The sequence below is a fragment of the Cryptomeria japonica genome, chromosome 6 (assembly GCF_030272615.1).
Source record: "Cryptomeria japonica chromosome 6, Sugi_1.0, whole genome shotgun sequence".
In the NCBI taxonomy this organism is placed as follows: Eukaryota; Viridiplantae; Streptophyta; class Pinopsida; order Cupressales; family Cupressaceae; genus Cryptomeria; species Cryptomeria japonica.
Genome location: NC_081410.1, coordinates 373,407,421 through 373,426,592, shown reverse-complemented (window position 1 = coordinate 373,426,592; position 19,172 = coordinate 373,407,421). Strand labels below are relative to the sequence as shown.

The following is a 19,172-nucleotide window of genomic DNA, read 5'->3' as shown; positions in this document are numbered from 1 at the left end:
CACTTGAAGAAAGTGATCTTCTTCAATTCGTGGAGGAAAAAGATTTATCTGAACTTGAAGATCATGAGGAGAAGCTTCAATTCAAGAAAAATGCCATCAAAGCAAAGAAGATATTAATCGACTCCGTGAGGGATCACTTGGTGCCTCTCATATCCAAGATGACAACTGCGAGAGATATGTTCAAAACATTGGAAGATTTATATGAGATTAACAACGTAAGTAGGGCTATTGCCTTGAGGCAGCAACTCCACCAAGTGAAGATGGCGAAAGGAGATTCAGTCATCACCTACTTCATGAAAATTTCAGAATTGAGAGATCAACTAAGTAAAATTGGAGATCAAGTGATTGATAAAGACCTTGTCATGCTAGCCTTGAATGGTCTGCCTCATTCATGGGAGCCATTTATCCAAAGCATAAGTGGAAGGTCCAAATTACCTAAGTTTGATAGACTCCATGCAGATTGTATTCAAGAAAAATCATGATTGACCACTAGAGGAATTGTCAAGAGTTCTCAAAATGAAGATGCACATGTTCTTGCCACTCAATCTACCAAGAAACGTAAGTATTGGAAGAAGGGCAACTTCAAAAAGAATAGAGATTTCAAATCAGATTCTGCACCTGATTCTAGGAAGAGGAAGAAAGATCTCTCTCGCATCCAGTGTTTTAGGTGTGACAAGTTTGGTCACTTTGCAAAGGATTGTTTGACAAGACCTAATCATCAAGGAGCAAACATCAATGAAGTCTCATCTCAGAAGGAGGTTGAAGATAACTCCAATGGTTTTCTTTTCATATTTGCATTATCAAGCAATTTCTCTATGGACAGCGATACATGGTTAATTAATAGTGGAGCCTCTTGACATATCACCGGTTATCGGGAGCACCTTTTCGATCCAGTGGAGAAAGAGTCACATTTCCAAGTTATTATTGGGGATGATGCATGCTATGCCGTAAGAGGAGCTGGTGCTACATCTCTAAACCTTGAATTTGGAGTTTCTCTTCACCTAAGTGATGTATTGTTCGTGGCAGGGATCAAGAGAAACCTTGTGTCTATTTCAGCCTTGGAGGATAAGGGCTATCAAATTGCATTTTCTGAAGGAAGAGTTTTTGCTTGGCTTAAGTCTAGCATCAAGACTGCTCGTGTGATCGGAAATCGACATGAGAGTTTATACAAACTCTCCACTCTCCCTGTTCAAGCTCTTATTCATGATTCTTCCAGTTCTAGCGAACTCTGGCACAGAAGACTTGGACATCTTCACTTCAGGGCTCTTCCATCGTTGGAGAAGATGCTAAAAGGTATTCCTAAACTTATTCATGTAAATGATGGTACTTGTAAAGGTTGTGCTATGGGCAAAAATATTAAAAGTCCTTTTCATAGCAGTGAAAGTAGGTCTAAAGAAATACTAGATCTTGTACATTCAGATTTATGTGGTCCAATGTCAATTTCATCCCTAAGTGGATGTTTGTATTATGTAACTTTTATAGATGACTACTCTAGGAAGACTTGGATTTATTTCTTAAGGTGTAAAGAGTTTGATGAAGTCCTAGGTAGGTGTAAAGAGTTTAAAGCTCTTGTAGAAAATTTATCTGGAAAGAAAATTAAAATTTTAAGGTCTGATAATGGAGGTGAGTACACCTCGGGTAGCTTTCGTGATTTCTGTATTGAGGCAGGGATCAAGAGGGAGATCTGTGTTCCTTACAACCCTCAACAAAATGGGGTTGCTGAAAGGAAGAACAGATCTATTGTTGAAGCTGCAAAAGCTATGATTCATGATCAAGACCTTCAGACTTTTTTATGGGCAGAAGCCTCTAGAATAGCAGTGTATGTTCAGAATAGGTGTCCTCATCGGATATTACAAAATATGACTCCTGAAGAAGCCTTTTCAGGTATCAAGCCTGATATCAGCTACCTGAGAATATTTGGTTGTCCTGTGTATGTTCATATTCCCAAGGACAAGAGATCCAAGTTGGAACCTTTTGGCAAGAGAGGAATATTTGTGGGCTACAGTGAAAACTCCAAAGCCTACCATATTTACATTCCTGGTTAGAAGCAAATAGAAGTTAGCAGGGATGTCACATTTGAGGAAGATGTTGCATTCAAGAAATCAAAGGGCTCATGCATGGAGATAGATGATGAGACCTCTCAAGACATGGATGTTGATCATGCTCCTGAGATTCAGAGGGAGACTACAAAACCTGATATGAGTAATGACCCAATTGAACCTGTGGATCCCACTGATGGGCCTAGAGATATTGTTGTGTCTCGAAAGAGACCTCTTTGGGCGTGAAACACTATGCAGGAAGCAAAACAGTTTGCCGCTCCTAGAGGCACATTCAAAGAAAGCAAAAGACCACAAATATTTTCTGGTTATGTTGCATTAATGTGTAATCTTATTGAGTTTGAACCTTCTAGTGTAGAGGAAGCCGCAAAACAACAAGTTTGGAAAGATGCAATGGATGAGGAGCATCAATCCATCCTCAAGAACAATGTGTGGGATATTGTGCCTAGACCAAAAGGGAAGTCTGTTGTATCTTCCAAGTGGTTGTACAAGATAAAACATGCAGCATTGAAAAGTACAAGGCTAGATTTGTGGCTCGTGGCTTCTCTCAACAAGAAGGAATAGACTACGAGGAAACATTTGCTATTGTTGCTCACTATACTTCCATTAGAACCATCATTGCCATTGCAACAGCTAAGGGATGGAAGTTGCATCAGATGGATGTGAAGACTGCCTTTCTCAATGGTGTGATTGAAGAAGAAGTCTACATTGAGCAACCTGAGGGGTTCATGATTCATGGGAAAGAGTCTCATGTGTGTAGATTGAAGAAGGCCCTATATGGTCTTAAACAGGCTCCTCGGGCTTGGTATGAAAGAATTGACAGTTACTTAGTACGTTTGGGTTTCTGCAAGAATGATGCTGATCCAAACCTTTGCTTCAAGGTATTCAATGGTGATATGTTGATCTTGGTACTTTATGTTGATGACCTATTTGTTACCGGAGAAGATCATCTCATTGATAGATGTAAGGAGTTGACTTCCGAATTCGAGATGAAGGACTTAGGACTCATGCACTTCTTTCTAGGATTGGAAGTTTGGCAAAGACCCAATGAGATTATCCTAAGTCAAGGAAAATACACCATCGATATCTTGAAGAGATTTGGAATGACAGATTGTAAATCTACGTTCACACCAATGGAAACTAACTTGAAGAAATTGAGGGAAGCTGCAATGAATTCGGATCTTGTGGACTCTACTTTGTACAGGCAATTGATTGGGTCCTTGATGTATCTAGTTAACACTAGACTAGATATTTGCTATGCAGTGAGTGCACTTAGCCAGTTCATGAGTGAACCTAGATAGATACATTTAGTTGTAGTCAAGCATATCTTGAGATACTTGCGTGGCACAGTTGGATATGGCTTGAAATACTCTTCCAGTGTGGACCTGATACTTGAAGGATATTCTGATTCTGATTGGGCAGGGAGTGTTATTGATCGGAAGAGCACTTCTGGTTGCTCCTTTAGCTTGGGATCTGCTATGATTTCCTGGTGTAGCAGGAAGCAGTCTTCTGTAGCTCTGAGCACTGCAGAGGCAGAATACATTGCAGCATGTGTGGCAACTCGCGAAGCAGTGTGGCTTCGTAAGCTCCTTGTAGGATTGTTCGGACAATCATTGGAGCCTACTACCATACATTGTGATAACCAAAGCTGTGTGAAGCTTTCAGTCAATCCAGTATTTCATGACAGAACGAATCATGTAGAGATTCAGTACCACTATATCAGAGATATGGTACAAAGGAATGCTGTTCAGTTGAGATACATTTGTATTGAGGAACAAACGGCTGACATTTTCACCAAGCCTCTTGCGAAAGTGAAATTTGTGCATTTTTGAGACAAGCTTGGAATTGTGGAAAATGAAGCCCTTGCTAAGAGGGAGTCTCAACATCAGTGATTACTTGATATGTATTATAATGCATTCTTCTCCGTGAGAGAAGTTTGAGGTGCAAGCCCTTCTCATGCATTCTTCTCTGTGAGAGAAGTTTGAGGTATCAACCCTTGTTGAGCATTCTTCTCCGTGAGAGAAGTTTGAGGCATCAACCCTTGTTGAGCATTCTTCTCTGTGAGAGAAGTTTGAGGTATCGGCCCTTGTTGTGCATTCTTCTCTATGAGAGAAGTTTGAGGTTCCAGCCCTTGTTTCATCCTCTACAAGTAGGTATGGTGAATGTCATGTGAGAGATTGCATGACTTAACATTTGTGTGTACTCACCCTCTGGAAGTAGCCATGGTGAATATGACTACACAACTTGGATCTCAAGAAGTATACCTCCCTAGCTAAGAGAGAGTGTTGATGTTTATAGCATCGGTCAGTATCCTTCTGAGCCGACAGAGCAAAACTAAATGTCCAATTGGCCTTCCGGCCTTAGACATTTTGTGAAATTGAGTTATATGTATCGATTTAATATTTATATGCTCTTACCGAATTCTTTGTATTTGAAATTACCACTAAATATAAACCCGCCATCTTTTGTGAAAAGTCGGGTTAATAATAATATAACCAATGACTAATAAATAAGACGTGTTGATTGGTAAGAAACCGACTTTTGGTATAAGTCGTGTTGCTTGATCATGATATGGTTGGGTATATAGATTGGTGCACTCTATCTCCTTTGGCAATCGGAAATTATCATAAAAGCAGATCGTATTCTACTTCGACATCATAGCGATATTCTTTAGCAGTTCGAATCTCCCACACAGCAAGCAGATTGTGTTCATCCTTAAGCAGTGATATATTCATCTTCTGCAGATCATATCTTAGTGTATCTTCACTCAGCAGTTGCATAAACAGCAAGTGGACTGCACTTCTCATACACAGCAGATCGTACATATATTCTCACACTTTGTGAATGGTAGATTGAAGTATTCATTAATTGTTTGATGTTAGCTTCAAGGAGTGAAGCAAATTCATTGTAAAGACATCTTGTAAATTGATAAATACAATAAGAAACATCATTGCTGGGTTTTTCACCTTCAAGAGGATGGTTTTCCCAAGGTAAACTTTGTGCATTTGTGTTTGAATTATTTCCATTTAATTTGATCACTAAAATTTAACAGCAGAATGATTGTTTGTTGGTCACAAATGTTCTGTAAGGACCATATATTCTGCCTATACCTATCTTTGAATGGATTAACTTGTTATCATAGGTTTTAGGGTTCAGTACCTTTAGGTGCCAATCATTAGGGCTCTGTCTATTTACCCACTTGCAAGCACAATAATCAAGTAGATTTTTTTGTATTTATATTTGTATGTAAATTAGTTTTACTCATAGCTATATCATGGTGACAATCAAAGCTTTAGTCTATTAAGCATGGAGAGTACTATAGTGTCCTTGAGCTTTCCACAAGAGGTCTGATTGTTACCGAGTTATGGTTTATGTCACTTAAAGAGCATGACTAGGTCTGATGATTATGGCAGCTTGCTAGGTAATGGCATTTCTTCCTTTTTTGACTCTTCAATAGTATAGGGAGAAAAATAGTTCTAGACTCCAGTGCTACTAGAGCTTATTATTATAATGGTGACATATATTGTGTTGATTTTAGGTAATCAGATGTTAACCTAGTTACTTAAGTTATAAACAGATTGAGAATAATCAGAAATAATAATAATTACACACAACACAAGACACAGGTACCCTGGGAAAACCTCCCTCTTGGAGGAAAAACCCAGCATGAAAGATTCAGATCAGATTCTTAATTATAAGCAGATTACATGAATCAGATTACTTATCTGATTTGGTTGCCAATCTAGGGCAGACAGAACCTAGCATATGCAGCTGTAGTGTGTCTTCATAGAGAGCAAAATATTGACATCAATTGAAGAGGGAGATTACTGAAGTATAGCGCACTACCTTGCCCAGCAAGTTGTCCAATGGATTTGCTCTCTAACATGCCAGATTCGCTGACTGTTCTTGCATAAGACTGATCGCACTTCATAAGGATATTTGTTGTGTAGAATGAATCTTGTTTATATACAAGATTCATGTTCAAGTCTTCTAAGTCGGCCTTAGCCAATTTCCTTTATTTTTCATATTTCACTTTGCACTTTGGCGCCCAATTTGGGGCCTACATAACTTGCAACTTGTGACATGTTTCCTGTTTGGGGCCCAGCCCTATGAAATGCTTAACCACACGTTACATTTGGGCCCAGCCCTATAAACATAAATTGCTTAATCCATACGTTACATTTGGGCCCATCCCTATAAACATAAATCGCTTAACCTTAAGATAATATTTTAATTGCCACAAGGCAACATTAAAATATGATCCGAACTAGCTAACCATTTCAACACTCCCTCTTAGCTAGAGAGGATTCTATGAATAATCAAGTCTCAAAAGTGGCTACCACCATGGCTACTCCCATGGATGAAAGAACTCATCATGGAATTTCTTCCATGAACCCACCATACCTACTCGCAGAGGGTGGGACCACCATGCCTACTCGCAGAGCGTGGAATTTCTTCCATGATACCCACCATACCTACTCGCAGAGGGTGGGACCACCATGCCTACTCGCAGAGGGTGGAATTTCTTCAATGATGCCCACCATACCTACTCGCAGAGGGTGGAATTTCTTCAATGATGCCCACCATACCTACTCGCAGAGGGTGGGTCCACCATGCCTACTCGCAGAGGGTGAAACGGGGGCTTTCACCTCAAACTTCTCCCAGAGAAGAATGCATCACCACCATGCCTACTCGCAGAGGGTGGATCCACCATACCTACTCGCAGAGGGTGGAACGAAAAAACTATTACACAAAAGATGAGGCTTCCTCTGAAGCTGAAAGAAACTGGCTCCCTCTGAGCTTGACAAGCTCCCTCTGAAGCTAATGATGTCAAACTCCCTCTAACATTTCCTTCTTTTAGAAAAGGAAGTCTTCATTTGACCTTTGCTTCTCCTGAGATGTCCCTATGCCAATTTCTGCAGAGGAAGCAAGAGGAGTGGACTTGAATTTGCAATCTCGGGCAAAATGACCATACTCGTCACACTTAAAGCACTGGATGTGAGATAAGTCCTTCTTCCTTTCTTAGGGACAGCATTTGAATCTCTGTCTCTATCCCACTTCCTTCCTTTGCCTTTAACCATATGCGAAGCAAGTACTTGATTGTTTACATCATAGTGATCACGCTCAATTCCTCTTGCTATCAATCGTGACTCTTCTTGTATGCAATCTGCTCTCAAACGATTGAACTTGGGAAGATTTGGTCTTGCACTGATTCCTTGAATGTAAGACTCCCAAGATGCTGAAAGACCATTGAGGGCAAGCATGGTCAAGTCACTGTCATCAACAACCATTCCCAATGGATGAGAGCTGATCTCTCAAATCAGAAATCCTCATGAAGTATGCTATGACGGATTCACCTTTCATCATCTTGATGTGATGAAGCTGCTGCTTCAAAGCTAGGGCATGGATGGTGTTGTTGATTTCATACATCTCTTCCAATGTCTTGAACATTTCGTTGGCAGTCTTCAACTTGGAGATGATAGGTACAATATGATCCTTCACGGAGTCAACCAGCATTCTCTGAGCTTGAAAATCTTTCTTCCTCCATGAAGTCTTTTCTTCTTCTGCCTTAGGTTCAATGGAAGATCTCTCCACAAAGTCTGCAAGATCACTTCCATTTAATGCAAGCATGATTCGGAATCTCCATGACGTGAAGTTGGATGCACCATCCAATCTATCTTCAACCCTGAGACAGTTCAACATTTCGAATGAAGTAATAAGAGCACAAATGGAAGGAGGAGGAACAACCACAATCAATCTGATTACCCCTAATCCTCATTATTTCTGTCCTTTGAAAGGGACACAACCTTTCACAATCAGCTCTGCACTTCTTATTAAATCAGATCTGCATTTCTGATTCCCAAATTATCCCATCTCAAATGAGGCTTTCTTCTCCCCTTTTATGCCTCATTTTTGGGAGAGTCACAACTTATCATTTCATGTCTTTTGTCCATTCATTAACTTAAGTAAATTTTTAATTATATTTAATTATATTCTTTTATATTTTCATTTCAATTTTATTTTTATTCTTTTAAATGCTAATTTTATTATTAATATTTACTATTAAACTCTATTACAAAATGGGGACGTTACAAAGTTTCTAGCCAAGGTTTATGTCATATCTTTATGAAGGGAACTTATTGCAAATTTCAGTTGTGTTTGTTTATAATTTCTTGTGTCTTGCAAAATTAGTATTACCAAGTTATATGACAGACAAAAGCATAGTTTGAAAACTTGAATACTCGCAAGCCAAAAGTGCTTGGTGATTTACTCACTAGAAACTCAGAGAGCAAGTACTTGTTAGATACTAACCAGATAGTAGAGAAGCTTTAGTTTTCCATTTTTTGTCCATCTCTGTAGATTTGAGAGATTTTAATGATTTTCCTACATATGTACTCAAATTTAATATGCTGAGTTTTTCCAAGTCTTGAATTTCAGTCCAAGTTTTGGGCTGCTAAGCTATAAAACTATGGACAATACTATAAAATTTGATTTGAACAGACAATATTTTTGACAGACTTCTGAATTTTATACTGTTATACAAACGATTTTGTGCAATGGTGAGATTCAATTATCAGAATCAATGACTATTTTTTCTCCAATAACAAACATGAAACATGTTACGAGCATTTGCATTTACTTGCAGAAATGTAGTAGTACTGTCTCAATGCAAAACTACATGGCATGACACATGCAAGGTGATACCATACAGAAACAAATAGAATTAATTCTGAATCATCCTTACATACAGAAACAAAATAGAATTAATTCAAATATGGAAATAACCCTGTCCAATCATTGTCTGATATGTTGTGTCTATATATTTGTACGTGTTCCTAGTTACTTTTGCACATTAGTTTGCATTGAAATTTATGTTTGTTTGTTTCTTGTTATTAAAAGTTTTTCCCTTTTCCATCAAAAAATATTTTTAGGTTGTTGCAAATATACTGGCCAAGGGCACTGAGTTACGTGAGTATACAAAGGGTGTGGAGGAGAATTTACGTCAAGTAGAGTTGGAATCCATTCAGGTATGACTTATTTTCTTGATTTTGTCAGTCAACATTGTTACTTGTTGATGCTGGATCTTAGATACCCAAACAGTTATACAAGCAGAGAAGATAGGACCTACTCTACTGAGTAGACAATATATATAGAGAAGATACATACATTATACAAGCATCATGGCGGGGAAACAAAAGATGTGTAATTCATCCTGTCAAGGAAATGCTTTTAAGAGTTTGTCTTCATATACAAGTGAACTTTCTCAAGTAGAATCATGTCACACTAAAATATAATATATATTAATGAGGTAAACTTGTGTAATTTCGTCAGTTAATTTTTTATGAATTTTTACAAATGTTTGACAAAATGCATAAACTCTTCACGCTTTTGATTACCTAGATCCAATGTGGGCAAAATGGGAGCATACAGTGGTTGGGACACTAGCTAATTTTATGCAATAATTGAAAATAAAATGCATGAATTATGTCTCAGTGGCATAGCGATCTAGACTTCAAATTTAACATCTAGTTGTACAATGTAAACGGATAGGTATGAAATCTACATTTTCCTGACTTTAACAACAGCAAACTCCTCTGAGATGATTTATATCAACTATTAAACAACTGTAATCAGCCAGTAAAAGAGAACATTCAACCCTTAAATGGTTTGATCAAACGTAGAAGTAATTTTAGTAGATATAGTAGACAAAAATAGACTAATGCAAGCACTTACGGGTACCACTTAAATAATATGCTGATTTGGAGTTTGCTAAATCAGTAACAGTTGATGAGCCCCAGGATGATTCATTAGACATGCATATAGTTACTTTTTATGTGTTTGTGTATGAAGGAAAACAGTAGCCTTGGGTTCGAGGTCAGATATTACCAGTTATGTTAGTCCAGATGGATACTGGCTGGATGTCCAAACAGAGCCTTTGGAGAGGAGTGATGCCATGCCCCCGTCAGATTTGGGTTAACAACCTCAAATGCAAATTACTATCTTGTAAATTTAGATGATATAACATAATAATTACAGCTGACTATGATCAGAACAGTGACTTAGTATGACCAAATATAGAAGGTGGCAAACAAGTTAATGCTATGATCGATTCATGAAAGAAGTATAAAATATACAGCAGTATGTTAAAAGTAGTTATTTATTAAGAGCACTAATTAGAGAAGCATCGAATTATTAAGTGAAAGGACGTGGTCTATATGCTGACCAGTGTGCATTTCCAAAAGATGCAATTAGGAAGATCATATGATTTGACTTTAGATACTCTCCAAATGGTGCGATTCCTAAAAGAAAATAAGAATATTGTCTTCCTTAAAATGGTGCGATTCCTAAAGGAAAATAAGAATATTGTCTTCCTTAAAATGGTGCGATTCCTAAAGGAAAATAAGAATATTGTCTTCCTTAAAATGGTGTGATTTGCATTAGGAATTATATTAAGATGCAATTATTATTGTGACTAACAACAATCAACAAAGAGAAAGATATGTCTCTTCAATCTGAAAAGGCATGTTCTTAGAAGTAAGGATATGAATAAAGATTAGAAATGGAGTTTGAAGGCATCAAAATATAGGAAAGAGGAAAGCCTGAGGCAGTGGATGTCAGCGATTTATATCTGGCTGCCAACAGTATGCTGATAATAGTTATTATATTGTTAATGTTTCTTTCTGAGAATTCTGCTGTAACTTATGATATATATATATATTCTTGATCAGAAAAAATAATAATATTAGATTGTAAAATCAGAAAGAACTATTAAATAAACATTAATGATAATATGTATGTACTATTCATTCTTGCTACTACTGTCAGTATTTAAGAAGATGGGATTGAGTTGTTTCCAAGAGGGGCAATCCAGCCAATAGTATGATTCCCAAGGTAGGGTAAGGATCAGTGTCCCGTAAACTTTGAGGGCATAGTCCCAAGATAGGGTAAGGGCTTAGATCCGTAAACTTTGAGGGAGCCTATTGAGTTTGGTGTCTAAGTGCTTGGCAACATAGTCATCTCCTTCTTCCTCAAAACTGTAGTAACAATAGTAACAAGGATTGAACGTTGCATTAAGAATTATGGATGATAAAATTAATTATCTAATATGATAGAATTAATTGTCTAGTATGGTGGATTGACAATTTATTCATTAATAATTGATAAATTATTTTAAACTATGGAATATCACAGATTTGATTTATGTTAAGGAAAGAGCTGAGAATAGAGTTGTCTCCTAAACAATTTAGTTTAAGTCTATATTGAAATAAATTAATTACTGTTATAACAGGCCTAAACTTAGTAGGGGATGTTACAAGTGACCATGATAGTTTCGGTCTATTTGACTTGGAGAGAGATTTGTTCAGAGAGACAACCACTCTTGAGGAGTGCAGTGAACACCTTGTTTCTGAACAAAGCAATCAGCCCTTTATCACTTAGGATACGGGTGTGTTGGCACCTAATTATAATGAGGATCCATATTGGGATGAATTTCCTTTTGATTATAATGCTATTCTTTATCCTTGTCAGGAGTTATGCATTGAGGATGGCATTGAGGAAGCTGTTTTTGAAAGGTTTGATGAACTTGAACACAAATCTAAAAAATTATTGCATGGTGTTGATTTTGAGCAAAGCCCTAGTGACCTTGTTGACTTGGATCCACAACTTACTGTTAAAGATGATAAGGGAGAGGCACAGGAGATTTGAGAACCATGGAGATACTGTTGTAAGGTATGGAACTAATTTTTGATTTCTACACGCATCATAATAGCAGTTCACTTTCCTTGCATGAAGATGATTGGAAGAATCAATTTGTGGTGTTTGCTGATAACCCATTGTTTGAGATGGGTGTTGATATGACTTATGACAATCTACTTTTTGAGTTGGATAATGGAATTGTCCTAGTTGCAGCATCACAGTTGGTTAAAATGGCAAGGTATGGGATCTGTGAGAAGATTGATACTTGAGCTGGAGTGTGGTTTTCAGCTTGGTGTTGATCTAAGTTCTTGTTATGAGGTGACTGGTTACCCTCTTGGGAGACCACTAGATATGAAATGTGCAAATGAGGAGGCAGTAGAAGATTGCAATTGGAGTGACATGATACTAGGAGGCATCATCATTCCTAACTAGATGAGGAAATTCAAGTTTTTGGATGGCACTTGGAGTTATGATGGAGATCATTCTTGGTTGGGTATCCATGCTTGGGTTCCTTAACAAGGATTGATGGAGCTTATAGGGAATGATATGAATGTTTCTTGAAGGCATAAGGATTAAAATTTCAGAATTAAAATGCCGTTCCTTTCCTTACCAACCATTTTGTGAATCCTTTTGCTCATCTTCAAATGGATTGGAGAGAGATTTCAAGTAGGGATTGGAGCAATGAACGAATGGTCACTCTTGGAAGTGTTCCTTGGCAAAGAATGTATTCAATTTTCACTCTTGAGCTTGCTATTTGGTTGCGGGTCAGTCATCTCACATTTTGGTTTGCTCTCATTCAATAGAGTTGACACTTTTTTCTTTGTCAAGGAAGTAAAGGTTTTCAATTGGACATTGTGTTGTCTTTGTGCAACACAATGCTCACCTCTCATGCTTATTGGTAGAGCACTAAAATCAGATTATACTTTCGCTGATTTCAGTTTTGAACAACAGTGAATTGGTTTCTTCAAACCTTCCAAAATTAGAGAGTTCATCTTGTGAAGGTTGGTGATGTGAATTTGGAAGTTTATCCTTGAATTCATTCAGGACAGCAAACATCCACATGCTTTGGTTCATCATTTAGAGACTCGTGGAGTTGGAATAGTGAGATTTTTCACAAGTCTTCATTGTTGTATCAAAATAGCTTGAAGGAGGCATGTTAGATCCATGCGGTGTTATCATGACGAGTTTGTTGAATTCGTGCAAAGGATTGCTTTACTTCTAGCAAGAAGATTGGAGGTCGTCACATTTGCAGTTGTGCCTCTGCATAACATCGCGAGGAGATATGTTGAGGATTATGGTATTGGGTTGAGCAAACTTTTCTTTCTATTGCCTAGAATTGTGTTTGGTTGTGGGATTGCAGTTATGGACCTTACTGGGTTGCTTTAGTAGGAGTTGTTTCATGGTTTAGATTTCAGCCCTTACCAATGTTTCAACTTTTGTTTGATGGTGGTTACTTTTTGGGGTTCTAGGAGAGGAGAGTGTAATTATGGCACAATTTTTTTTACAGTAATGGTTGGAGTGGCGTAGTGTCTTCATGATGGTACTTTTTCTAAGATTGACTTGGGACCCAAGGATCACATTGGTTGGTAGTCCAGTTTAGTTTGGTGTTTTTTGTATTGTGATTGCATTGCTTGAGGAAAAACAATCTTTGGTAAGGGAGGATAGTAATTTCCCTCTCTTGGGGTCTCTTGCATTGTAGTTGGCATTGACCTTTGGGTGCATGTCAGCTTGATCAAAGGGGTTGTTTGATGTTACCTATGAGCTTAGTTAGTTTGGAGGAGTTATTTGACGCTTTTAGATGTCATTTTCGACTTTCAATGTGTTCTCATAAATTCTTGGAGGGAGCATCTATTTTTAGTAAGTCACCTCGTTAGGTCTGACATGTTGAACACTTTGTCATTGATGTCAAAGGATGACATTTAAGGTTACACATTTCTTGGACGATTACTCAAAGTAATAGAGAATTGAAACGACCTAACTAGTTGTCTGCTTGAGCTAATTGGCTACTTGATTGACCTACTTGCCTGCTTGGTTGAGCTACTTGCCTACTTGGTTGAGCTACTTACTTGTCTAGTTGAGCTACTTGGTTGTGTGTTCGAGCTTCTTGGCTGTTAGCTTGAGCTGGCTACTTGTCCACTTCACTTGCAGCTTGTCTACTTCTGAGTGACATCATCGTCGATTGTTTATTCTAATATGGTGGTCTAATTTTAATACTTCTTTTATGATTTCAGTATTGAATGAATTGCTATAGATAGAGCATATAGGAGATCGTGGAGTTATGATTAGACAGGGTTATGCGAGTGTTGTGTAAAGATAGAGGCATTGTTTTAATTATGAAGCAAAACTTATTACCATATTTTGAATTCTAGCAATCTGCGTGGGATCTCAACACTTACTCCAGCATGATTGGTTGTTATTCCTCTAGTAGACTAAGCATTTTTTGTTGGAATGAACTTTTTGAATTTGTAGAAAAGAGCTTAAAACTTTTGCTTGCAATCGGGTCTTGGAAACCCGAATGCAAATAAGCAAGCTTGGGAAGTATGATGTTGAACTTGCAATCGGGTCCCAGAGACCCCATTACAAGCATGCAAGGCGTAATGGGGAAAAATTTAACATTTGCACTTGAAATTGGGTCTCTAGGACTCGATTGCAAGTGAACAAGTCTTGCAATGGAGGAAACGGAGTGCAAGATGAGTTTGAATGTGGGTTGCGAAGATTCATCCGTATGCAAGAGCTTGCAAAGAAGATACAAATTCTCATTCGGGTTACGGAAGTCTGAACACAAATGCGCAATTTACTACAATGGCTATGCACAAGACTTGAAATGGAGGAACGAGTTGCCAATCATGCAAAAATATAAGCACTTGCCGGAAGAGGGAAAGAACACATGAAATCACATTAAGGAAAACATTAACACCAATCGACAAGAAAGTGCCAAAAGAAAACACGAGCATATGAGAAGCCATACTTGAAAATGAAGGAAAAATCAGCTTGGAAATCGCCCAAAACTGAAATGCAACTTCACAAGGAGCATTGAAAAATGATTCCAAACCCCAACGGCAAGCTCAAATAAGAAACTTGAGGAAGAATACTCCTGATACGCAACAATGTCTTGAAGACAATCTCCAAGAAAACGTAGAATTTGAAAAGGAAAAGTATCGGGTTTTGAGAAGTCCGATACAAGCAAGAAACATAACACTTTATCACTTGCAAAACACACTTGTAGTCGGATGTTAAAGGCCTGATTTTATGTACATGGACTCAACATTTAAAAAGAAAATAAGCTTCACTTGTAGTCGGGCCTATGAGACCCGATTACAAGTTTTAATATTTATATTAACAAAAACATAACTTATTTGGAATCGGGTATTAAACCTCCGATTGCAAGTCTTATGACTTTACAAAGAACAAAGCTTGTAATCGGGCCTTATAGACCTGATTACAGGTAAGTGTTTTTACTTGTGATACACATAAAAGTCTCCCTTTACTTGCAACGTTCAAGCCAAAACCTGAAATTGCATAGAAATGAAGAACAAAGATGACAAAAAACAAACCAAAACTAAAACAAAGATGACAAGAACATCTACACATGACTAGAAGAACATATTAGAAGAGAGTTTGCCTCGTAAAACACGTCTTAGAGATAAAAACTCTGAAATTTAAGGGAAAATTCATAGGGTTGTCTTAATTTTTTGAAAATTCAAAAATGAGGACAACATTTATTAATGATTAAATGAATTTAATTTAGTATGTTATTGTTAAGAATAAATTATATTGTTGGAATTGTCAATTTTGGGCACAAACAGGTTAATCCCAATTTGGGGATATTACAGATAGTAGATACCATTGTCCTTATAGAGATTTTGGTGGTTCTCAATCCACTTTGTCTTCCAATGTTGATTAGAATTTAATGACCCTACTTCATGAGGTCTAACTTTTGGGAATACATCTCCTTTTTGTGGTCCAACGTCTATTATATTAAGTACTTTCTTTCAATCTATCACAAATGTTGTAGATCTTAATCTCCCTTTGGATACTATTGAATCACGTAGAAATGGATATAAATTGGTGGGACATTACTCATCTATGATTTACTATGGCTAAGAATCCTGGGCACTCTAAGTCTAATTCTAATGGCTGTGCCTATATCTCTTCTTTACATTGGAACCCTCTTACACCCTTCTATCATGGCAAGGATCACAATATTGGTTTCTTGTCTACTACTACCAATAATTCTTTGATCTTGAGAGTTAGGAGAGTTCTATGCAAAATCAACTCTCTCTTAGGATTGCCTAGCCTAGCCCTCTTTAGCCGTAGAATTTCCCCATTGAGCATTCTTAGACTTTGCATTGGTACTCCTATAATGATTTATGATAGCATCATTGGCTTTTTAACACATCTTAGAGTATTGCTATTTAAGGTTTTTTGTTCCTTGCCTGTTTGATCTTCATTTGCTTCCACTACCTTGGGTGGTTGTCCCTGTTTTTCTATTTATACTTGTAGTAGTTTGTGGGTTACTCTTTTTGGGTTAACCACTTGTTTCTTTCCTTTTCTTGTTTTTTAGATTTGCTTTGAGCCTAGGGTCTCTTTTGCTCTAGTTCTTTGCTATTGTAGTTTATGTACATTCTAGTCCCTTTGACTTATTGTTGGTGATTTGTGGACGTTACTATATAATTTTTCTTTATTTTTTTCTCTGCCTTTGTTGAGAAAGGGAATTAGTTGAACCCATTTGCAGAAAGAAATTGGACCTTAACCCTTGACCAAAAGATGCTAAGCACTAGCCATTAAAAATGGGGATTGTTGCAGCCAGTAGTTAGGGATGTAATATTGTGTATCTGTGTGTCCTCAGCTGTGAAGGCTTTAAAACTCTAATGTGCGGCACAATCTCAAATGCTAGTAAGTTATCCTTAATGATTATTATGAGATGATTTGTACAATTGAAAAATAAATTGAGAAGAAAATGCTGGAAAATTAGAAAAGTGTGTGAACACATTTGGGATAAAGACAGAAAAAAATTCTTCATGGGATGAGCAATGTATTCTCTTTGTAAATTCATTTTTTGGAATAATCTTGAAGTCATAACAGTGGTACAAATTATGAACACTGCAGTATATCTGTCTTGGTTTCCTTATTAAAGTTTCACCCAGTAACTCTTGAATTTTGTTATTGTTTCACAACTTAAATGGCTGCATCTATAGGAGCTATGCATTTAGGGAACTACAAAGTTTACAATCTTTGCTATTTTTTTTAACTAGCAGGTGCTGAAGCTTGTAGCTAGACTTTTCGTATATTCTATTTATTGCCATGTATTCTTATGCAAATTTAAATGTAAATGTTTATATTGAAGATTCATAATATCCGTCAAGCAAGGCAAATGCCACTCTTTTTCAGGCAAGCTCAATTGACTTGCAAATAAGACTAGGGTTAATCATTAGTAATGCTCTGATGGGTTTGTGTTTGAATGACATTAGTCACATGAAGATACTGACAATTTGTTGTACAGGACTACATAAATGAGAGTGACAACCTGGTTTCACTTCAGGCTGAGATACGTGAATGTGATGCAATTCTAACACAAATGGAATCCCTTCTTGGGGGATTTCAGGTAATATAATTATTATTTTCAATTTTAAAAAATAGTTGTGTTCTTATTAGTAGATGAAGAAGAGTTGATGAAAATCCAGTATCAGAAACGTCCTAGCCTCAATGGAGATATTGCCCATCATCATAGTCCATTCAATTTAGGTTTGTTAATCTCTTTTTTATACAACTTTTAGCTCCTAATGGCCAGGCAAACCTTTTTTAGCACACAGTCTAATACCATATAAAAGCTCTAACCCCTCATGGTGACCTGTCTCTAAAGTAAATTAACAAAATACTGTTGCTTTATTAAAAACCTTGCATCAAAGGGAAGAGCTGATTGCCATTTGCTAGTCTTATTGATGAGCAGGCTCAATATTGTTCAAGAATTGCTCTACTATTGTTTTCAGAAAGAGGAGTTTGACTGCTTGCAAGCTAGACCTGTAATTCTGGCCTATTGGGAAAACTATTTCTTTGTCCAGCTTGCATCATTTTATCATTGATGCAAATACAATAACTTGTCCTCTCAAGGTGTAATTTAACATGTGTTTTTACTGCTTTACTCCTAGTAAGCTAGGTTGCCAGTTTTAGTTTGAGTTGGGTTTGGGTGTGGGTTTGGGTTTGTGTTAGGTATGGATATGTGTATTGGGTATGCTGGTATAGAATTTTTTTGTGGTGTCGAGGACATCATACAAAAAACTTACTAAAAATAGGACTTGAGTTTGATAACCACATAGCGTGCATTGAATAAACAAACTAACCATAAATATTTCAATGTCAATCAGTCAAACTCAAATGTCATGATAGATATTCATTGTTCACTATTAAAATAATAAAATCATAATAAAATCAACAATAGTCATCATATTGCCCTTCAGGAAAAAAGAACATCAGCTGGCCCAATCAATTGACATTAGATAGTAGAGGGAAATTAGAAGAATCTACTGAAGAGTGTTAGTGGTAATAGAATTAAAACTATGCTGGTTGTCTGGGTTGGGTCCTGAAAAAATGAGTATTGGTCGGCAATAAACCACCCAAGTCAGGATACCTTGCCCCTGCATCCCACAACTTTGTTGCTCCTTGTAGTCAGTTTGTTTGTTTAAAAGAAGGTACAAGTTGGAACACATTTAAACTAACTCCCGTGCCTTTTTTGATGCCAATCAATTGCTCTATATAAAGTGAATGAAGGATTATGTATTTTGATTCCGCTTAGATGACAGATTATCAATCTATTGACGCAAAGTTGGAGAGTTATCATTATAAAAATACAAACCAAACTTCAAACTTGATTCTTTTTTCTTAATGAAATGAATTCAAATTTAGAGAACCTCAAATTTAAAAAATAAAATTACTTGAGAAGATATAAAGGGGAGAATGATTCATTTGAGAAAAGCATGAAATCAGCAAATTAATTCAAGCATCAATCATCCATAAAATCGTTGAAGCATCATTCAAGCCTACATTACTGATTTGGGTAGGGGTATAGATACTAATACGGGTACGGTAATTTTTTTCCTTGGGTACGGGCACGTTCATACACGCACACACACATTATATAAATGTTCAAACATCAAAATTATGAAATATATACTGTCACCCCATTATTTTTTTTGATCGGTAAAAGGTTTTATTATATTAATGTCGGGTTTTGAAATTGGCCCGAACTAGGTGGAGATACAATAAGGGAGCCACCTCCTCATACATCAAAACACCATAGTTTAAAGATCTATCAATAGATCTCCAATTCAAATGTTCTGTTTAACTGCACGCTTGTCATGTGTTGAGAGTAGCATATTGACTGTAGCCTCCTTCGATGCTTTCTTCTCCCTCTTCCCCTTT

General features: G+C 37.1%; 1 protein-coding gene across 2 annotated transcripts in view; it reads left to right on the top strand.

Moving 5' to 3' along the window:
- Positions 1 to 19,172, top strand: part of LOC131072217 (vacuolar protein sorting-associated protein 52 A) — a 159,606-nt gene that overhangs the window by 24,934 nt on the left and 115,500 nt on the right. For both annotated transcript variants that reach the window (XM_058008311.2, XM_058008312.2), the window contains exons 4-5: positions 8,990 to 9,085; positions 17,257 to 17,358. In XM_058008311.2, coding sequence (XP_057864294.2) covers positions 8,990 to 9,085; positions 17,257 to 17,358 — 198 coding nt within the window. The remainder of the gene's footprint in view (positions 1 to 8,989; positions 9,086 to 17,256; positions 17,359 to 19,172) is intronic.